The sequence below is a fragment of the Caloenas nicobarica genome, chromosome 2 (genome assembly GCF_036013445.1).
Source record: "Caloenas nicobarica isolate bCalNic1 chromosome 2, bCalNic1.hap1, whole genome shotgun sequence".
NCBI classification, from domain to species: domain Eukaryota; kingdom Metazoa; phylum Chordata; class Aves; order Columbiformes; family Columbidae; genus Caloenas; species Caloenas nicobarica.
The window spans coordinates 40,559,551-40,576,148 of record NC_088246.1 but is presented as its reverse complement, the minus strand read 5'-3'; the positions used below and the strand labels follow the sequence as shown (position 1 = coordinate 40,576,148).

At 40.4% G+C, this 16,598-nt stretch overlaps 1 protein-coding gene across 4 annotated transcripts in view; it reads left to right on the top strand.

Annotated features, from left to right (window-relative positions):
- The window catches only part of ZNF385D (zinc finger protein 385D), a 428,288-nt gene that overhangs the window by 110,760 nt on the left and 300,930 nt on the right, over nucleotides 1-16,598 (top strand). The window contains exon 1 of one of the 4 annotated variants that reach the window (XM_065630229.1): nucleotides 12,619-12,695. The exons of the other annotated variants lie outside the window; for them this stretch is intronic. Within the exon in view, the coding sequence (XP_065486301.1) occupies nucleotides 12,692-12,695 (4 nt within the window). The 5' untranslated portion in view covers nucleotides 12,619-12,691. Of the gene's footprint in view, nucleotides 1-12,618; nucleotides 12,696-16,598 lie in introns of those variants that run through there. 4 annotated transcript variants of the gene reach the window in all.

The following is a 16,598-nucleotide window of genomic DNA, read 5'->3' as shown; positions in this document are numbered from 1 at the left end:
TACTTTTCACTACATTAAAAAGGTTTACTTACTCACATTCTCTGAGCCCTGTTTCCAAGAATGGTTCCTTTTTATGCAAGGTAGAAAGAGAGCTTGTAATTACAGTTAATTGAATCTGGATTTGGCTCCTGAGTGTGACCCATAATCCAAGGGCAATTAAAAGAGACTTCAGGGCCTTGGGATGGTTGGTGAGGAAATCAGGTGCACAGGTTATTTTCTCTTCTCTTCTTCCAGTCATGGGCAATGACATTAAAAGAAACAGATGGGTGCAGTCTGTTAACACATGGCTCTATGGCTGGTGTCACCACCACAGTTTTGGGTTTTTTGATAACGGGATGGCCTACACGGCACCAGGTTTGCTGGCATAGGATGGAGTTCACCTTACACATAAGGGGAAGAGGATCTTTGCAGACAAGCTAGCAGGGCTCATTGGCAGGGCTTTAAACTAGATATGGTGTGGGAGGGGGATGTAATTCGGCTCACCTGTGACATGCTGTGGGACAAGACAGCAAGCACAGAGGGGCGAGGTGAAGCAGGCTCTAAACAGATGAGCTTGGGGAGTGGGTTCGAAAGTGGTGATGCTTACACAATCACATCCAACTGAGGAACATGCCAGACCAACCAGAGCAGCAACAAATATTCGTTAGCTGCCTCCCAAGATGAGAACCAGAAGGCCATCCCCCTCAACAGTACACACAGCTGCAGTGGATCTTTCTGCACCCCTCAGGAGAAACCCGCATGCTTGAGTACTTCCCTGAAGTGTCTGTACACCAGCACATGTAGCCTGGGGAATAAACAGGAGGAGTTAGAGATCTATGCGCTTTCACAGGGCCGTGATCTCATTGCTATTACGGAGACGTGGTGGGACAGCTCACATGACTTGAATGTTGTCATGGAGGGCTATGTACTTTTTAGGAAAGAGGGGCCAGCAAGGTGAGGTGGAGGAGTTGCACTTTGTGTGAATATCTCGAACTCTGCCTGGGGGGGAATGACAAGCGAGTTGAGTCCTTATGGGTAAAAATTAAGGGACAAGCTAATAAAGGGGACACTGTTGTGAGTGTTTACTACAGGCCACCTGATCAGGAGGAGGAAGTTGAAAAGGCTTTCTACAGACAGCTGGAAGAAGCCTCATGATCACATGCCCTGGTTCTCATGGGAAACTTCAGTCACCCTTACATCTGCTGGGTGGGCAACACAGCTAAGCACACACAGTCCAGGAGGTTCTTACAGATCATTGAGGACAACTTTTTGACACAGAGGACAACAAGAAGAGGCATGCTGCTGGACCTTGTCCTAACAAACCAAGAAGAACTGGTTGGAGATGTTTGGAGCAGTGTCAGCTGCAGTGACCATGAGATAGTAGAGTTCAGTATTCTGCCTGGAGGAAGCAGGACAATAAATAGGACTAAAACCATGGACTTCAGCAGGGTGAACTTTGGCCTCTTCAAGGTCCCGCTTGGAAGAATCCCGTGGGATAGGGCTCTAGAAAGCAGGGGGGTCCAAGAGAGCTGGCTAATATTCAAACATCACTTCCTCCAAGCTCAAGACCAATGCATCCCTATGAGGAGCGAATCAAGTAAAGGGAGTAAGAGGCCAGCATGGATGAGTAAGGAACTCCAGTCAAAACTCAGGTGAGAGAAGGAGAAGGATGTTTATGTAATGTGGAAAAATGGACAGACCATCTGGGAGGAATATAAGGAGGCTGTTAGAGTATGCAGGGATATGGTGGGGAAGGCCAAGCTCCACTTGGAAGGAAATCTGGCCAAGGATGTCAAGGGCAACAAGAAGGGCTTCTTCAAGTACATCAGCAGGAAAAGGAAGGTTAGTGAAAATGCAGGTCTGCTGCTGAATGATGAGGGTGCCTTGGTGACAGATGATACAGAGAAGGCAGAGTTACTGAATGCCTTCTTCGCTTCCATCTTTACTGCTAAGACGAGCCCTCAGGTACCCCAGACCCTAGAGATAAGAGAGAAAGTCTGGCAAAAGGAGGACTTTCCCTTGGTTGAGGAAGAACAGGTTAGAGATCGTTTACACAAACTGGACATCCACAAATCTGTGGGCCCTGATGGAATGCACCCATGAGAGCTGAGAGAGTTGGCAGATGTTATTGCTAAGCCACTTTTCATCATCTTTGAAATGTCTTGGAGAACAGGAGAGGTGCCTGAGGACTGGAAGAAAGCCAATGCCACTCTAGTCTTCAAGAAGGGCAAGGATGACCCAGGAAACTATAGGCCAGTCAGCCTCACCTTCATCCCTGGAAAGGTGATGGAACAGCTCATTCTGGATTTCATCTCCAAGGATGTGGAGGAAAAGAAGGTTATCAGGAGTAGTCAGCATGGGTTCACCAAAGGGCAATACTGTTTGATGTACCTGATAGCCACCTATGATGGTATGATCGGCTGGGTAGATGAGGGAAGAGCAGTGAATGTTGTCTACCTTGACTTCAGCAAGGCTTTTGACACCGTCTCTCACAACATCCTATGAGCAGGCTCAGGAAGTGTGGGCTGGATGAATGCATGGTGAGATGGATCATGAACTGGCAGGATGGCAGAGCTCAGGGGGCTATGATCAACGGTGTGGAGTCTGGTTGGAGGCCTGTAGTTAGTGGGGTTCCCCAGGGGTCAGTATTAGGTCCAGTCCTGTTCAACCTGTTCATCAATGACCTGGATGAAGTGACTGCACCCTCACCAAGTTTGCTGATGATACCAAACTGGGAGGAAGGGCTGATACATCAGAAGGCTGTGCTTCCATTCAGTGAGACCTGGACAGGCTGGAGGACTGGGCAGAGAAGAACCTAATGAAGTTTAACAAGGGCAAGAGTAGGGTGCTGCACCTGGGGAGGAATAACCTCAGGCACCAGTACAGGTTAGGGGTGGACCTACTGAAAAGCAATGTTGCAGAAAAGGACTTGGGAGTTCTGGTCAACGACAGGTTGACCATGAGTCAATAATGTGCCCTTGTTGCCAAGAAGGCCAATGGTATCCTATGGTACATTAAGCAGATTGTGACCAGCAGGTCAAGGGAGGTTATCCGCCCCCTCTACTCTGCCCTGGTGAGGACACATCTGGAGTACTGCATCCGGTTCTGAGCTCCCCAGTTTAAGAAGGATAAGGAATTATTGGAGGGAGTCCGGCCTTGGGCTACAAAAATAGCTAGCGGCCTAGAGCACCTTTCTTATGAAGAGAGACTGAGAGAGGTGAATCTGTCCAGCCTGGAGAAGAGAAGGCTGAGAGGGGTTCTCATCAGTGTTTATAAATATCTCAAGGGTGGATGTCAAGAGGATGGGACCAGACTCCTTTCAGTGGCGTCCAGTGATAGGATGAGGGACAATGGGCAAAGACTGAAGCACAGGAGGTTCCGTCTGAATATGAGGAGAAACTTCTTTACTCTGAGGGTGTCACAGCACTGGAACAGGCTGCCCAGAGAGTTTGTGGAGCCTCCTTCTCTGGAGACATTCATGACATGCCTGGACACATTCCTGTGTGATCTATTCTAGGTGAACCTGCTTTAGCAAGTTACCCTCACTAAGAAGAAGCTTCTTCTCATATTTAAGTGGAACCTCCTGTGTTCCAATTTGTACCCATTGCTCCTTGTCTTATCATTGGTTGTCAGCGAGAAGAATCTGGCTCCATCCTCGTGACACTCACCCTTTACGTATTTATATACATTAACGAGGTCACCCCTCAGTCTCCTCCAAGCTAAAGAGACCCAGCTCCCTCAGCCTTTCCTCATGAGAGAGATGCTCCAATCCCTTAATCATCTTTGTGGCCCTGCGCTGGATTCTCTTCAGCAGTTCTCTGTCCTTCTTGAACTGAGGGCCCAGAACTGGACACAATATTCCAGATGTGGTCTCACCAGGGCAGAATAGAGGGGAAGGAGAACCTCTCTCGACCTACTAACCGATCCCCTTCTAATACACTCCAGGATGCCATTGGCTTTCTCGGCCACAACGGCATAGTGCTGGCTCATGGTCATCCTGCTGTCCATCAGGACCAGGTTTTTGTCAATATCCTGGTGGTTCATGACAGGTACAATATATACGGTCTAGGGAAGGGGCCAAAACAGTGTTTGTCTTCAAGTTTACAAGCTTTTATAAAGGTGTAGCTTTGTTGTGTTCTAGACTTATTATTAAATGTTAAATTTTATTTAAAGGCATTAGTCCTTTACACAAAAGTCTTGGCTGTGTTTGGTCATTGTAGATTATTGCTTATTTTTCTCATATGCAGAGCTAAAAAATTACACTTAGTAGAATTTCTTCACTGTATAAAACTGTATTTATGCAATTGGATATGGTGCTTGTTCATCATAACTGTTTGCACAGTTTTGATTCTGTTTTCCTGTTGGGTTTTTTAGTCCTTTTAATACTTTGAGAAGCTGAATTTTGAAAAGACAAATTTATTTATCTCTCCAAAGTAATTGTATCTATATAATTTGTTGCTGGAAGAGTCACTGAAGTGTCTCGCAGCAAACAACACAAGCCTGTTTTGTCTTACTCTGCCCGTGAGTATGAAATGAAGGAGACTGTGGAATAGCTGGGACTTGATTTGAAGACACACATGGAAGAGGGTAGAATAGCTTGAGAAAGTTATAGTGATGAATGTGATAAAATCCAAGGGGAAGATCGGGCCATACAGTTTTCAAACACTGACTTTACCAAAAATTCTGTAGGTTCAGTAATGACTGTGTATACAAAGTTGAACGCTTACGGTGATGAATGATGTCCATTAGCAGTCAGCTGCTTTTATGAAATCTTCTCTCTCTGCGGCTTTTTAACTAACCTTTTAGGTCTTGGCTCAAATTATGTGACTGCACAGGTTTAGTAGTGTCACTCTTTCTCCTGTTAGGTGTTTAGTATCCATGAGAGGGCACTGCAGCATGTATTACAGATGTGGAGAAGAGATGCATAGGGAGGACAAAAGAAGTATGTCTTTAAAGACACAGTTGAAGATAAATCTGTCAAGTATCTTATGCTATTTAATTCCAAGACCAACGCAAGCTACTTTTATTTCTTTAGAAATATTAACAAGTGTAAGGATGCAGAGACTTCATAGTATGGTAATACTAATACAGATTATGCCACAATTATAAAAGAAGATAATACATATTTGAAATATTGCCTGTTTTGTATTGCTGGACACAGAAATTATTTAGATACATATATTTAACTATTTTATCTTGACATGTTATGGTTAGGAGTGGTTTACGTTTATTGGAAAGAAAGTGAAAAGACTGCATCGAATGCCCTCCTTCCCCTTTTTTTATCCTAGCTCACTGACAGGCAGAATAAAATAGTGATTTTTCACTTTTCTTTGTTCTTTCTGAATCCAGCCAGTGTTAAAATGCAAAAGTTAGGAGTCTGACACTTTCGGTTTAAATTATAGTAGCAGCTGCAGAACTAGTTTTTCTACATGGGCAAATTAAACCTAATAACATGCGCCCAGCCCCTGAGGGGCTGCCATAGCAGCACCAGGCACAAGCAATTTCCATACTGTGGAGCTTGAAAGAGTTCTGCTGAGGTGCAATTGAAGCCAGTACCAGGTTTTTTTCCTGGTGATTTCCTATATCAGCTCTCCAGAGAGTATGTTAAAGTGCTGAAGCTTAAAGGCTTCCATGTTCTCGAGAGTTGGGAGGCTATCTAACATCAGAGTGTTATTTGTGTGCCAACCCAACTGTTTCAATTACCAATTTATTGCTGGGGAGCAGTAATGGATTTTTAAAGTTTGAAGATAGATCTGAGCTCTTACTGTCTAAAAGAAAATTCATGATTATGTTAGGAAGATAGTGTTATAGGTGCTGAATGGTTACAGGATTTTACTCTACTGTTTTGGGTAGCATTTATCAATATGGTTTTATAAATCCTATTAGAGCTGCAATATTACCCGTTCTGCTCTCTACGCTGTACTATGAAACTGAAATCTGTGTAAAAATACTGGAAATGGTGTTACTACTCCTATTAGTTTAATGTAATAAAATTACCTTATTCATATCCTCAGACTCACAGTCCTTTGGCAGACTTAGTAAACTGTCATGAAAGCCCAAGAATCACATTATCGTCTCTTGAGAGGTGAAACACAGTATCTGCATTTGTAGTGCATAGTGACAATCTCACTCTGTTCCACAATGCATCTAGACAGCCAGTTAATTTTCTGTATGCGCTTATATTAATTTGGGCAGAACAGGAACTATTTAAGGTAGTTGTCTGAAAAATCTGAAATATTATGTTACTGCATGTCACTGTAATGGGATATTATTTTGGTGCTTCTTTTTGTAAAACAGCTAATTTGTGTTAACTGTAATTAGGAAATAAATTCTCTGGAGCTATTTTTCTGACCCTGAGCAGTACTAATTCACGGCCTGTTTTGAAGGTATCTAAAATATGCCAATCAGAGGAGTTTCATGCATTGTTTGGAAACTGGAATTTTATAATCCCATTTGGAGTGATCAGGGCAAGATGGTTGTGTTTACACCCAGCACAGCATGTGTCTCACAGGTGGAAGCACTACTCCCCTGTCCCCCGCAGTGTGGGGGGCTGCCCAGAAGGGTGTGGGACTGCTGCCAGCCTTCCCCAGGATGGGTGACTGGACACCATGGTGGGAGCTGTTGGAGGAGCCCAGCTTAGGTAGCACCTGCCTTGCAGCCTAGGCATGCTCAAGGGTTTGTTTTAGTCACCTTCTTGTAGGTTTGAACTTTTTGTCTCTTCTTTCTTACGTCTAGGTCTAGTTTAGTAAGGGTTGGAGAAGTGGGTTTTGACCTTTTTTTTTTTTTTTTCCCCCCCCTTGTTTCCTCCAAATAGAGTCCCCATATCAGTTTTCCTTTTGATTTCTGTGGTCTGTTATTACATTGGGAATATGGAAGAACATCTGACCGTGACTGGCTTGCTGTAAGAGCTGGATTTCTGTATGGCACGCCATATAGCTCTGTTGAGGAGGGATACCCAAGAGGTGTTTTGTTAGTGCCGCTGCAGGGCTTTTTAAATTACAAGGCAGTGTTCTCAAGAATGCTGATGAATTTCAGTGATAACTTCAGTAAATCAAACAAGATATTTTCAGCTGTTGTTTTAAATTTGACGCCTTATTCTTTGTGGGCTTTCGGCATACAAAGGACTCTTTTAAAGGGAAAGATGTGACTGCAGTTTCACCATTTACAACATGAAAAAAAATGCTTTGTATCTCTGCTTAATACATTTTAAGAAAGTAGATTAGAATGGTTTATAAAGCGATCAATCACAGCATGTCAGTAATTAAGGGAAGGAAAGTAGGATGAATTCTTCAATGTGTCTCTAATTCTCATTGTGGATCGCTTTGTCTAGTGTGTCATCCAGAACTTCAGTTTCAGAGCAGCCTGTTGACAACAGTTCATGTGTAGAGCCATGTGGCTTAGCAGTACTTCCCAGAGAAGAAAAAGAAAAAACGGTGAAGGATATTTTGTGTTTGTTTATTTTCATTTTAAGCATGAAGGGATGTAATGTCATAACTGCTTTATTCTGGTTAAAAGAAAATGGAGTGCCCCTAATGGGATATTGGGAATTTATGGTATGGTGTTGAAACCAAGATCATGACAAGCAGCACTTCACACCATGTCTGTGGAAGCAGTTATGGTTTCAAAAAGGGTGCTATGCGGAAGGTCATATCTTTGCCTCCTATCAAGATTCTTGTACAATACAGAATGTCATTTGTATTTTTAAAATTAGTAGAAATTGTTGACTGTCCTTAGAGTGTAGTGGCTACTTTAAAAGGTATTATTTCAGTTCCTATTTTAGGAACAATTTTGGCTGTAGTTGCAGGCTCCTCAAATCATACTACCCAGATATCAAATAGTTTAGTTTATACTTCTAGCTGGTTGGGCTGGTAATATAACAATATATAATAATTATAATACTATACAACAGGTTTATTTCACACAATAATCTTGTTTACCTGTTGGTCTGCTGTGTACATTCTATTGCAGCTGATGGTTAGGAGATATTGGTAAAATAATTTCCTGGATTCAGTATCATATCCAATCATTATGCTACGTTATGAATTCACTAATTTCCCCCTGTCGAATGGTTTAATAAAAATTTTGATGAAAATGAAAACAAACAAACAAAACCCCTAGGGATGAAGTAATGTCCCCATTAACCAAAATTTCACTTTAAAGTTTGAGTTCCTACACACGTGTCTAGATGGGATAAGTATGTTATTTTTGCGATGACAGCTAAACCCCTTCGTTCTCATTGGTTTTGGGTGAGAGGTGTAAATTCTTTGCGTCTTTGAAAAATAGTCCAGTTTGTTTTCTAGACCTTTAATGTTAATGCCGAATTCTGGCCAACTTAGAGTGCCTGGCAGGGAGGGTTTGATTCAGTGGGTAAGTTTCTTGCTATCAGAAGGTTGTGAAGATCTTTCAGTTCCCAAGTCCAAATTCAGAAGGTACTTTTCCAACTATGACATAATTTAGACATACTTATACCACTGATATTGAATATATAATGGACTCTCTATTACTGGAAAATTAAATGTAGCATGGGATAGTTCCTCTATCCACGTTACTCACCCATTCCTGTCCTATACGTTCCTCATAATTTCTGCCTGAATGTACTGCATATATTTATGTATGCTAGCAGTTCTATGTTAGATATGTAGATTCTATGTTTAGAGGAGTCTTTCAGGGTACCTACCAGACATCTACAGTTTACATGTAATAAAACAGCTTTTTTGAGATAGCCTTTTAATTAAGCTTTGAAATTTCTTAGTAAAACTAAGAAATATATTCACCTTTCCCTTCCTTTGTGTTCTAGGAAAATGGTTGAGAAAATATTTTCCCACAAAAACACTACAGATCAATTTGGTACATGTTTTCCCATCTTTCCGTTGTCAAATTGTTTGATTCCTTAAATGTGAGGAATAATTACATGCTTATACTAAGTATCAAAAGCCTATTTTATTCAAGGGAAATAGATTTCCATATCACTTCCACTACACAGTGGAAGGAAATTAAGTTGAAAGCGGTCATCATGCACTCTGACTTTACCTGTAGTTCTGTACTGTGATTTTGAGATTAACATGATGATTCAGCACAATTATAGAGTGTTGTAGATCTTTCTTGAATTTGGCTATTCCTCTATCTGCCAAGACAGTTTCATTTTTTTGTTTGATCCTATTATAGGCTATTGGATATTGTAAGATCTTACCTTAGTATTTTGCTAATTGTGACTATGGTCTGTTTTTTCTCTGCCACCTGATTTTGTTCTGCATCCATTGCAGTGGTACTGTTGTGCTCCTGTTCTTCTGTGATGTATGATGTGCTGGGGCGCTTATCTGAGATCACTGTTACCCATTAGCTTTAGCACAGCACTATTATTCTGTTTTTTCGAAGGAAATATTCTACCTCTATCAACATATTTGAGGGCATTTTTTCCTAGGTATTCCTAGGCTCTGCATTAGTGCAGATGATCCTGCAGAGCCCTGGGATTTTGCAGCAACAGCAGGTTGAAACTGCTGTATGGGCTGGCAGAAGTGAAGCCATGAGCCTGGCAGTGAAGGGCGATGTGCTGGGAGTTAAGAGGTCCTGCCATCACCCTGGGGTGAATCCAATGGCTGAAGTGATCCAGAGGACAAAAGCATTACATCTCCTTACCATGAGAGGGTAGCTGAATTGAGTTAGGTGTGTTTCCAGCCATTCACTCTCTAAAGAAAACTCCAGACAGTCAACATAACAAACACAAAATATCAAGCAAACCTGGAGACAGAAGGCTTCTTTGTTTACTTCATTTTTCTTGAGAGAGAATAGAATTAAAATATTCCTTAACTGACTTTCAAGTATATGTAATTGTTCGTGTATTTATTTTTTAATTTATTCTTGGCCCTTTTGGATTTGTTTGAATCTGTTTCATGGTCTTTGTGTTAACATTTGCCGAGTATAATACAGCTGGGAAGGACTGTTGTAACCCAATATCTGATATATAAGAATCATTTAGAGTGGAAAAAACCCCTAAATTCTTATCTGTAGGCAGAAAATATTCATCCTCTTTAATCTGATGATAAGGAAATCTACTCTTGAATGGGAAGGCTAATACCCTAAATGAGGGTATCTTGGTGTTTGCTTCTCTTATTCGCTTGGATGGAGGAGTATGAATGATGTGTGGGTTTTTTTCTCAGTTTGATTGCTATCTGTAAGATTCCTAGTTTGAAGACTGCCTGTATTGCTTATAATGACATGTCACAGTATAACTAGCTCTCCACTTAACAATAGTACCAGAAATAATGATCAGCTTAAGTCAGACATAAGTTCTGTGAAGCCTAATTTTACATTTGGTTCTAGTGTTTCTTTTTAACTCAATGTGTGTCTGTCCATAAACACTAATTTCAACTTACTAATGATGTAAAAACCTACGGAGTCAATCAATAAACACAGGAAGTTAATCAATATAAAACCATGCCAGTTGATCTGTTTTAAAAGTATATCCAAAGTTCTCTCTTATTATCTCTGATTTATACCTGAATTTGCATGATTTTTTTCTGGGCCAGCAGAAAAGCTGAGAAAAGGGTAATTTACAACCAGTGCTGCAACAGTAGCAATAGCTCCCTTTTACAATGAGTCTCAGTATAAAAAAGGTACATACGTTTGGTCAAAAGAACCAAATGTGAGTGTGTGCAGGATGGGTAGGATGCAAGCTAATACAGGCATTCCCCAGAGTGGCTCATGCTGTCATTGCAGAAAGTACTTGGCATTGTTTAGAGCTTTTACTATTTCTAGGGCTTTGACATGCTATAAAATAATAGATTTATAACATGTATGAGCTCCTAGGTCAAGCTTAGAATTTCATAAAAGCCAGCTGCTGACAACTTGCACCCTGTGCTTGGGCCTCATTGGCACACATTGTGTGACACTAACTCTTAATTTCATGAGTCCAGGTTTTGTTTTGTTCTGTTTTTCCACAGGGCCTTTGCCTCGTTCAGTGCACTAGGATAAACAGTGCTCAGATTTAAAAAGGAACTAAAATCTCTTTCTAATTTTTATCCTTTTTATGTGACAGTGTTTTAAAATCAATATGCTTAGCAATATGGATCAGATGGTTTTATAGTCCAAACTTAATGACAATATCAAAATCAAAACACATCTAGTTTTTACCTCTGATTTCAACATGTATCATAGTATATTTTGTTGCATCTGGGAGCTTACAGTAGAAATTATGGGTTCTGGGCTCAGTTCATTGCATTGGCTCCTGAAAGACAAATTGCATTTCACTGTGGCCAATTTGCAGTCTAAGAATATTAAGTGGATCTTTGATGCAATGATTTTTCAGCTATTAGAACAACAAAACTACTTTAGTGTTAACTCAGACCCAGATCTAGCTTAGAAATTAAAGATATCCTGAAGAAGGCATAATGGGCTTGCCTGGGCACCAGATACCTTTCTGTTGGTTTCCATGAGCTTTGTTGCAATTTCTGCTTGCAGTTGGTAAGGCAACAGTTGATTTATGGCTGATTTTTGTGGAGGAGCAGATAGAAGGCACGAGCAGTAATCAGAATGGGTTAAGCAGAGAACATTCACATGCTTATAGCGCCTTGTAGGGCATTTCTGTGTGGCTGTAGAGGTGGTCCTAAGACCTGGAGGCTTTGACAACTTACCCCTTCCTACTTGTTTACAGTGAAGAAGCCACAGGAAGCTGCTGAGAGCTGCTGCTTTTCCATGGAGAGCTGGGGACAACTGAGGAGGCTACTGGTCTCTACTGACCTCTTAGTTTGGATGCTGCTTTTGGTCTACACTCCTGCATTGACTGGCTTCAATCTCCCATGCTATTAATAGGACACAGCCCTCTACTAGTAAACTGTAATAAACTTAAAGAAGAGGCAGCATCTAGGGGGGCATGAAGTATGTCATATTTTGGAGTTGTTAACCTCTCCTTTGTTTTTGTCCTCCTCTGTCTTGTATCCCTGCATTTTCTTTAAAGCATGACCCTTCTGCTTTGTGATATAGAAATAAGAGAAGCAGGCAGAAAGGGGATCAAAAATGTTAAAATCCAATTCATAGTATTTGAGAGATTTTCAAAAATAACTCTAAAGACTTGCAAAGAAATTAGTGTTTGTGTTATTTCCTATGGGTTACTTTTTCCACTTGGTGAGAAACATGAATAATAAACGGAATTTGTAGAATTAGACTGGTAGTAGGCCAGTATAGTAGATTGTACTTCAGGCCTGATTATTCATGTGTCCATAAGGTGGTTATCTCTTGGAGCTTAAGGGTTAAAATTGTAGTTTCATAACCAGCTATCTGATAACAGCTTAGCATGTGAACAGCAAGAGCCAAAAATCTGGATGATTGATTTAGTACCTGATCACATTACATTTGTTAAAACTTTCCTAAAAAATAAATTCAATGCTAGAGAGTGGTGCCGAATTGACATCTCTGAAATCTTATTTGTCTACTGAAAGAGAATGTTTCTGACAGCAGGAGTTTCAAATCTCTCTTACTCCCTCAAAACTCAGTGTAGTAGGAGTCAGTGCAGAATAATATAAGGATGTGATTTGGTCCTCAAACCATTTAAGACTTGGCTTCTCTGCAGAGGTTAGCAAGCCCTTGCACTGCACAGGGAAGGCACAGCTCTCTGAAAGCTGCTGAAGTCGTGTGAGTGAAGAGCCCCAGAGCCTCCTTTGCTAGAGGGATTTGCCATGTAGTGTCATCAAGCCTGAGGGAGGGCCAGGGGGAATGGATGGGTAAGAGAAGAAAGGAGAGGAGTCACCTGTCATTTTCCTGTGAATGCTGATGCTCTTGTGCTTGAGAGAGCAAAATCCTCCTATAGATAGCTCACTGCAGCGTTTACTGGACTTGCCTTGATTTTAAGGATAAGAATTTGTATTCTTACGTGTAGGTGTAAGAGTGTGTGTGTAACCTCTTTCTTAAGCAAGTGTATTTTTAACACCATGGTTTCTTTAATGATGGAAAAGCGTTAGCAATTTCGACTTAGAATCTTTGGTTGTTTTTATGTCTTCTAGTGGTTTACTTTAGGATTATAGTTTTTACTCAGACTATTGAACTTTGGTTTTGCGTACACCTTGTTCACTTTACTTTCATTCTGAACAGCATGACAGCCCGAGTGTGATACTCTGAAAATATGAATTGCGGCAGTGCAGTCTTTGATGAAGGTGGCTCTGGATCCATCAACATTATTGTAGATGAAAACTGTTTTCAGAGAGTGCTGAGAGTTTGTCTTGACTTGATTGGTGTCCGTGGAGCACCTGGGAGTTGTGCTTTGAGCATCCTGTGCCTCTGCGTAGCCTGCTGTACTTCTGGAGCTGAGCAGTGGCTTTGAATTTTACATCCCATCCAAGCAGGACAGTACAGAAAAGTGAAGCAAGGAAATAACATTTCGATCAGTGATTTTATCTGAGCAGCTAAAGTTTGAAAGAAGTTCAGAAGTGTCTTTAAGGTTATACTTTTAACTGTGAATGACTGAGATACGCAGATAATGTGGACTTCAGATAAAGCTCAGATGGTCTGAAATATATTTAGTTCTGATAGTGCTAGAGGAAATTGATGGAAAATAGTGTTTAGAACAGGATTAGATAAAACTCTGGAAAATACATGAAAGCACTAATCATAAATTGGCAGAGTGGAATAGATGACTACTGCTGATAAGTTATTATTTATTGGATCTATGTATCTGATACATGAAGAAAGGTTTATAAAATTTATTTTTGCATTTTCTGTGTTGGATTTTAAATGAATGCTAGTTTCTACTGGAATAGGGTCTCGTCAAGCACATCCCAGCATCCTTGGCATTTCAGCTTGAGCTTTACTAGCACTGCAGTAATGCCCAAGGTTGTCTGTATTAAAAACTTGGCGTTTGGGGAAACGAAGAAGAACCAGCAGATGTAAATCCTTTTTTTTTTTTTTTTTTTTTTTTCCCCCTCCTGGAATGCTGGCTTTTCTTTAAAGACTCTGTTTCTCCCAGAGCTATAGCAACTTCAAAAGGTTTGTCAGCATTAGCACAGCTTGGGCAGAAACAGCCAACAGGATGTGGAACATTTCTACAGCCTTTCTAATTCCACAAGGGACTAAACACATTTGCTGTTTTATATGCAAATGCAAGAGACGATTATATAAAAATTAAAAGAAAGAATAAGACAAAACACATTTTTTCATGCATTTTGCACTGAATATGTCAAAGCATTGCTAGTCATAATTGAATGTAAGTGCAAGACTGAATACAGGATTATTAGCTCAATTCAAAGTTTAATGGAAGCCAGTCAGACTGTTTTTTTTTAACAGGCTTTTTCTAATTGTTTTTAGTTTCACATGATGTTATAATGCAGCATGCTGTATTGTCATAATGTAATGCAGAAATTGTTAAAGATGAGTGTGGCTTGTAATGTATTAAAATTCTATGTGTAAAAATTTCAGGTTGAAATTTTTCTTGTTCCCTGTCTTCCTGAGGAAGAATTTGTGAGTAATTCTGGGAACATACCAGTAGAAGAAAGTAACTGTTGAGACATTATTGGATCCATGGTGGGAACATCTGGGACTAGAAAAGTAAATTTTTCAGAGAAAGTGTCCTTGCTGAGGATAAGCAATCTGAAGTGGTTCAATGAATAGTTTTTTTCATTCTATTCCACTGTTAAATTGGAACAATTCTCCCTCACTGTTAAAATTGTGCAACTCTCAGCACGGCATTAACTCTTGCAGTTTCACTTTGCTATTTGCAACTTTGTTTTTCAGTGAATTCTGCAAATATGTGGAAATTTTATGGAGGAAAACAGTGTAAGCACAATGGCACTGGAGAGTACCTCAAGCTGCCAGCATAATCTTTAGAAAGCAAAGAAATGGCAGTTGCCTGCTCACTTTTCTACCCGTGTACTCACTTTTCTACTCTTGATTTATCTGCTTGGTTCAAAGTATTTAAAGAGGAGCTCACTGCTCCAGGTAAAAGGAATTAAAACCGTGAGCACCTCTAGATAGTCTGGTTGTTGCATTGGAGAAGGCCAGACATTACCATTTATGCTTAGAGAAGGAAATCTGATCTCCACATGAAACTGGAACAGTAGTAAGCAAAATAGAGTTCAGAAAACTTAGTAATTTTTCTCTCCCTCTTTCAGAAGTAGTGGAGGAAAATTTAGTTTTTATAGCATGAGGTCAAGAGTAAGATTGCTCAATGTCTGAACAAAAAATCCCAAAGTAGTTTCAACAGTTGCTTAAATAGGTTTTTAAAAGGGAGAGTACCATGGCAAGAGTTTGTATTTATTTTTTTACTGAATTCTGCTAAAGCTCATTAGAAATGGCATCAGTCTCAAATTTATGAAGAGAATTAAAAATGAATCACTTTTCTAAGGCAAAAAGGGAAAGCGATTGCTTTTTTTTTTTCCTAGCCATCTTCAAGGGGATGCCTTGACTGTGCAAAAATCTGTTGTTTGTACCAAGTAAACGTTGGAGCGCTTTTGTTGAGTATGTTTTTATTTTTTATGTGAGAGGGGAGAGATCTGGTTCAGCACATTAACAACTTTGTTGGGATTATCTGATGTGCTGCGTCTGAGCCCCTTGCAGCTCATAAATATTCAAACTCACAGCATGTGAGCGAGGTAGGAAAGTCGTATCTCTTCTTTTTTACAGGTAGAGGAGTGAGGCACAAAGAAATTGAGAACTGGCTCCTCAAAGGGATCCCACTACCCAGATCCCATTGATTTCACAGGGAGATAGGAACTCAAATATCTTTCTGAAACTGGCCGTATGGCTTGCTGAGGAACTTGCAAGAGGTTTGTGGTAGACTATTGTTACGAACCTCAGTCTTCCAAATCTTGGTCCGTTTCCCTGACTCCTGCCTTGCCTTTCTTCTAGGGAAGTTTTAATGTTTTTCTTTTGTCTCTCCTTTCTCAAAGAAAAGGCTTTAGTGGTATCTCTAGCACAAGTGTTTTGGGTTTTTTGTTCTTGGCGGGGAGGGGGTCTCTAAGGGGTGGAGCAGGAAGAAGGAAGCTCTTTCATGTTCCCCTTTTAAGTTTATTTTAATCCTGACACAGTAATCAAACTGATAGTTTTCTGCTGAAGTGTATGCCGGAACACTGCAGACCCATCTTTGAAAGAGTTCATTTGACTTCAGCGTCATGGCGATGCTTTGCCAGTCGTTAATATACTTAGTATTTCTGTGACCGTGAAGCAACCTTCTATAAATACATTACAGCAGTTGTACATGGCTGTCTGAAGAAGTCTGTCTGTAAAGATTTATTTGCAAATGTCCTTTTACCCTTTTTTTTAATAAGCAGCTTTCAAAGGCTGTTTATATTTTTGGCAGAGCTGTGAGCTTTCTCTCAGGGCTACTCACATTTCAAAGAACAGGTGACTTGCATACTTTTTGCTTATAAATTACAAGTAAACTACATTGTCAGTCCAATATATATATAGAGCAATCATAGTTGACCATATTGCTAATAATTTCCAATTCCTTTTAACGTGCTTTCAGTTTCTGGTGTGGTTTTTTGTTTGGTTGGTTTGGGTTTTTTTTGTTTGTATGTGTGTCCCCCCCCTCCCTGTTTGTTTGGGGTGTGTTTTTTGTTTGTTTGGGTTGTGGGGGTTTTTTTGGTGGGGTTTTGTGTGGTTTTTTGTGTTTTTTGTTTTTTTGTCCCTGCTTG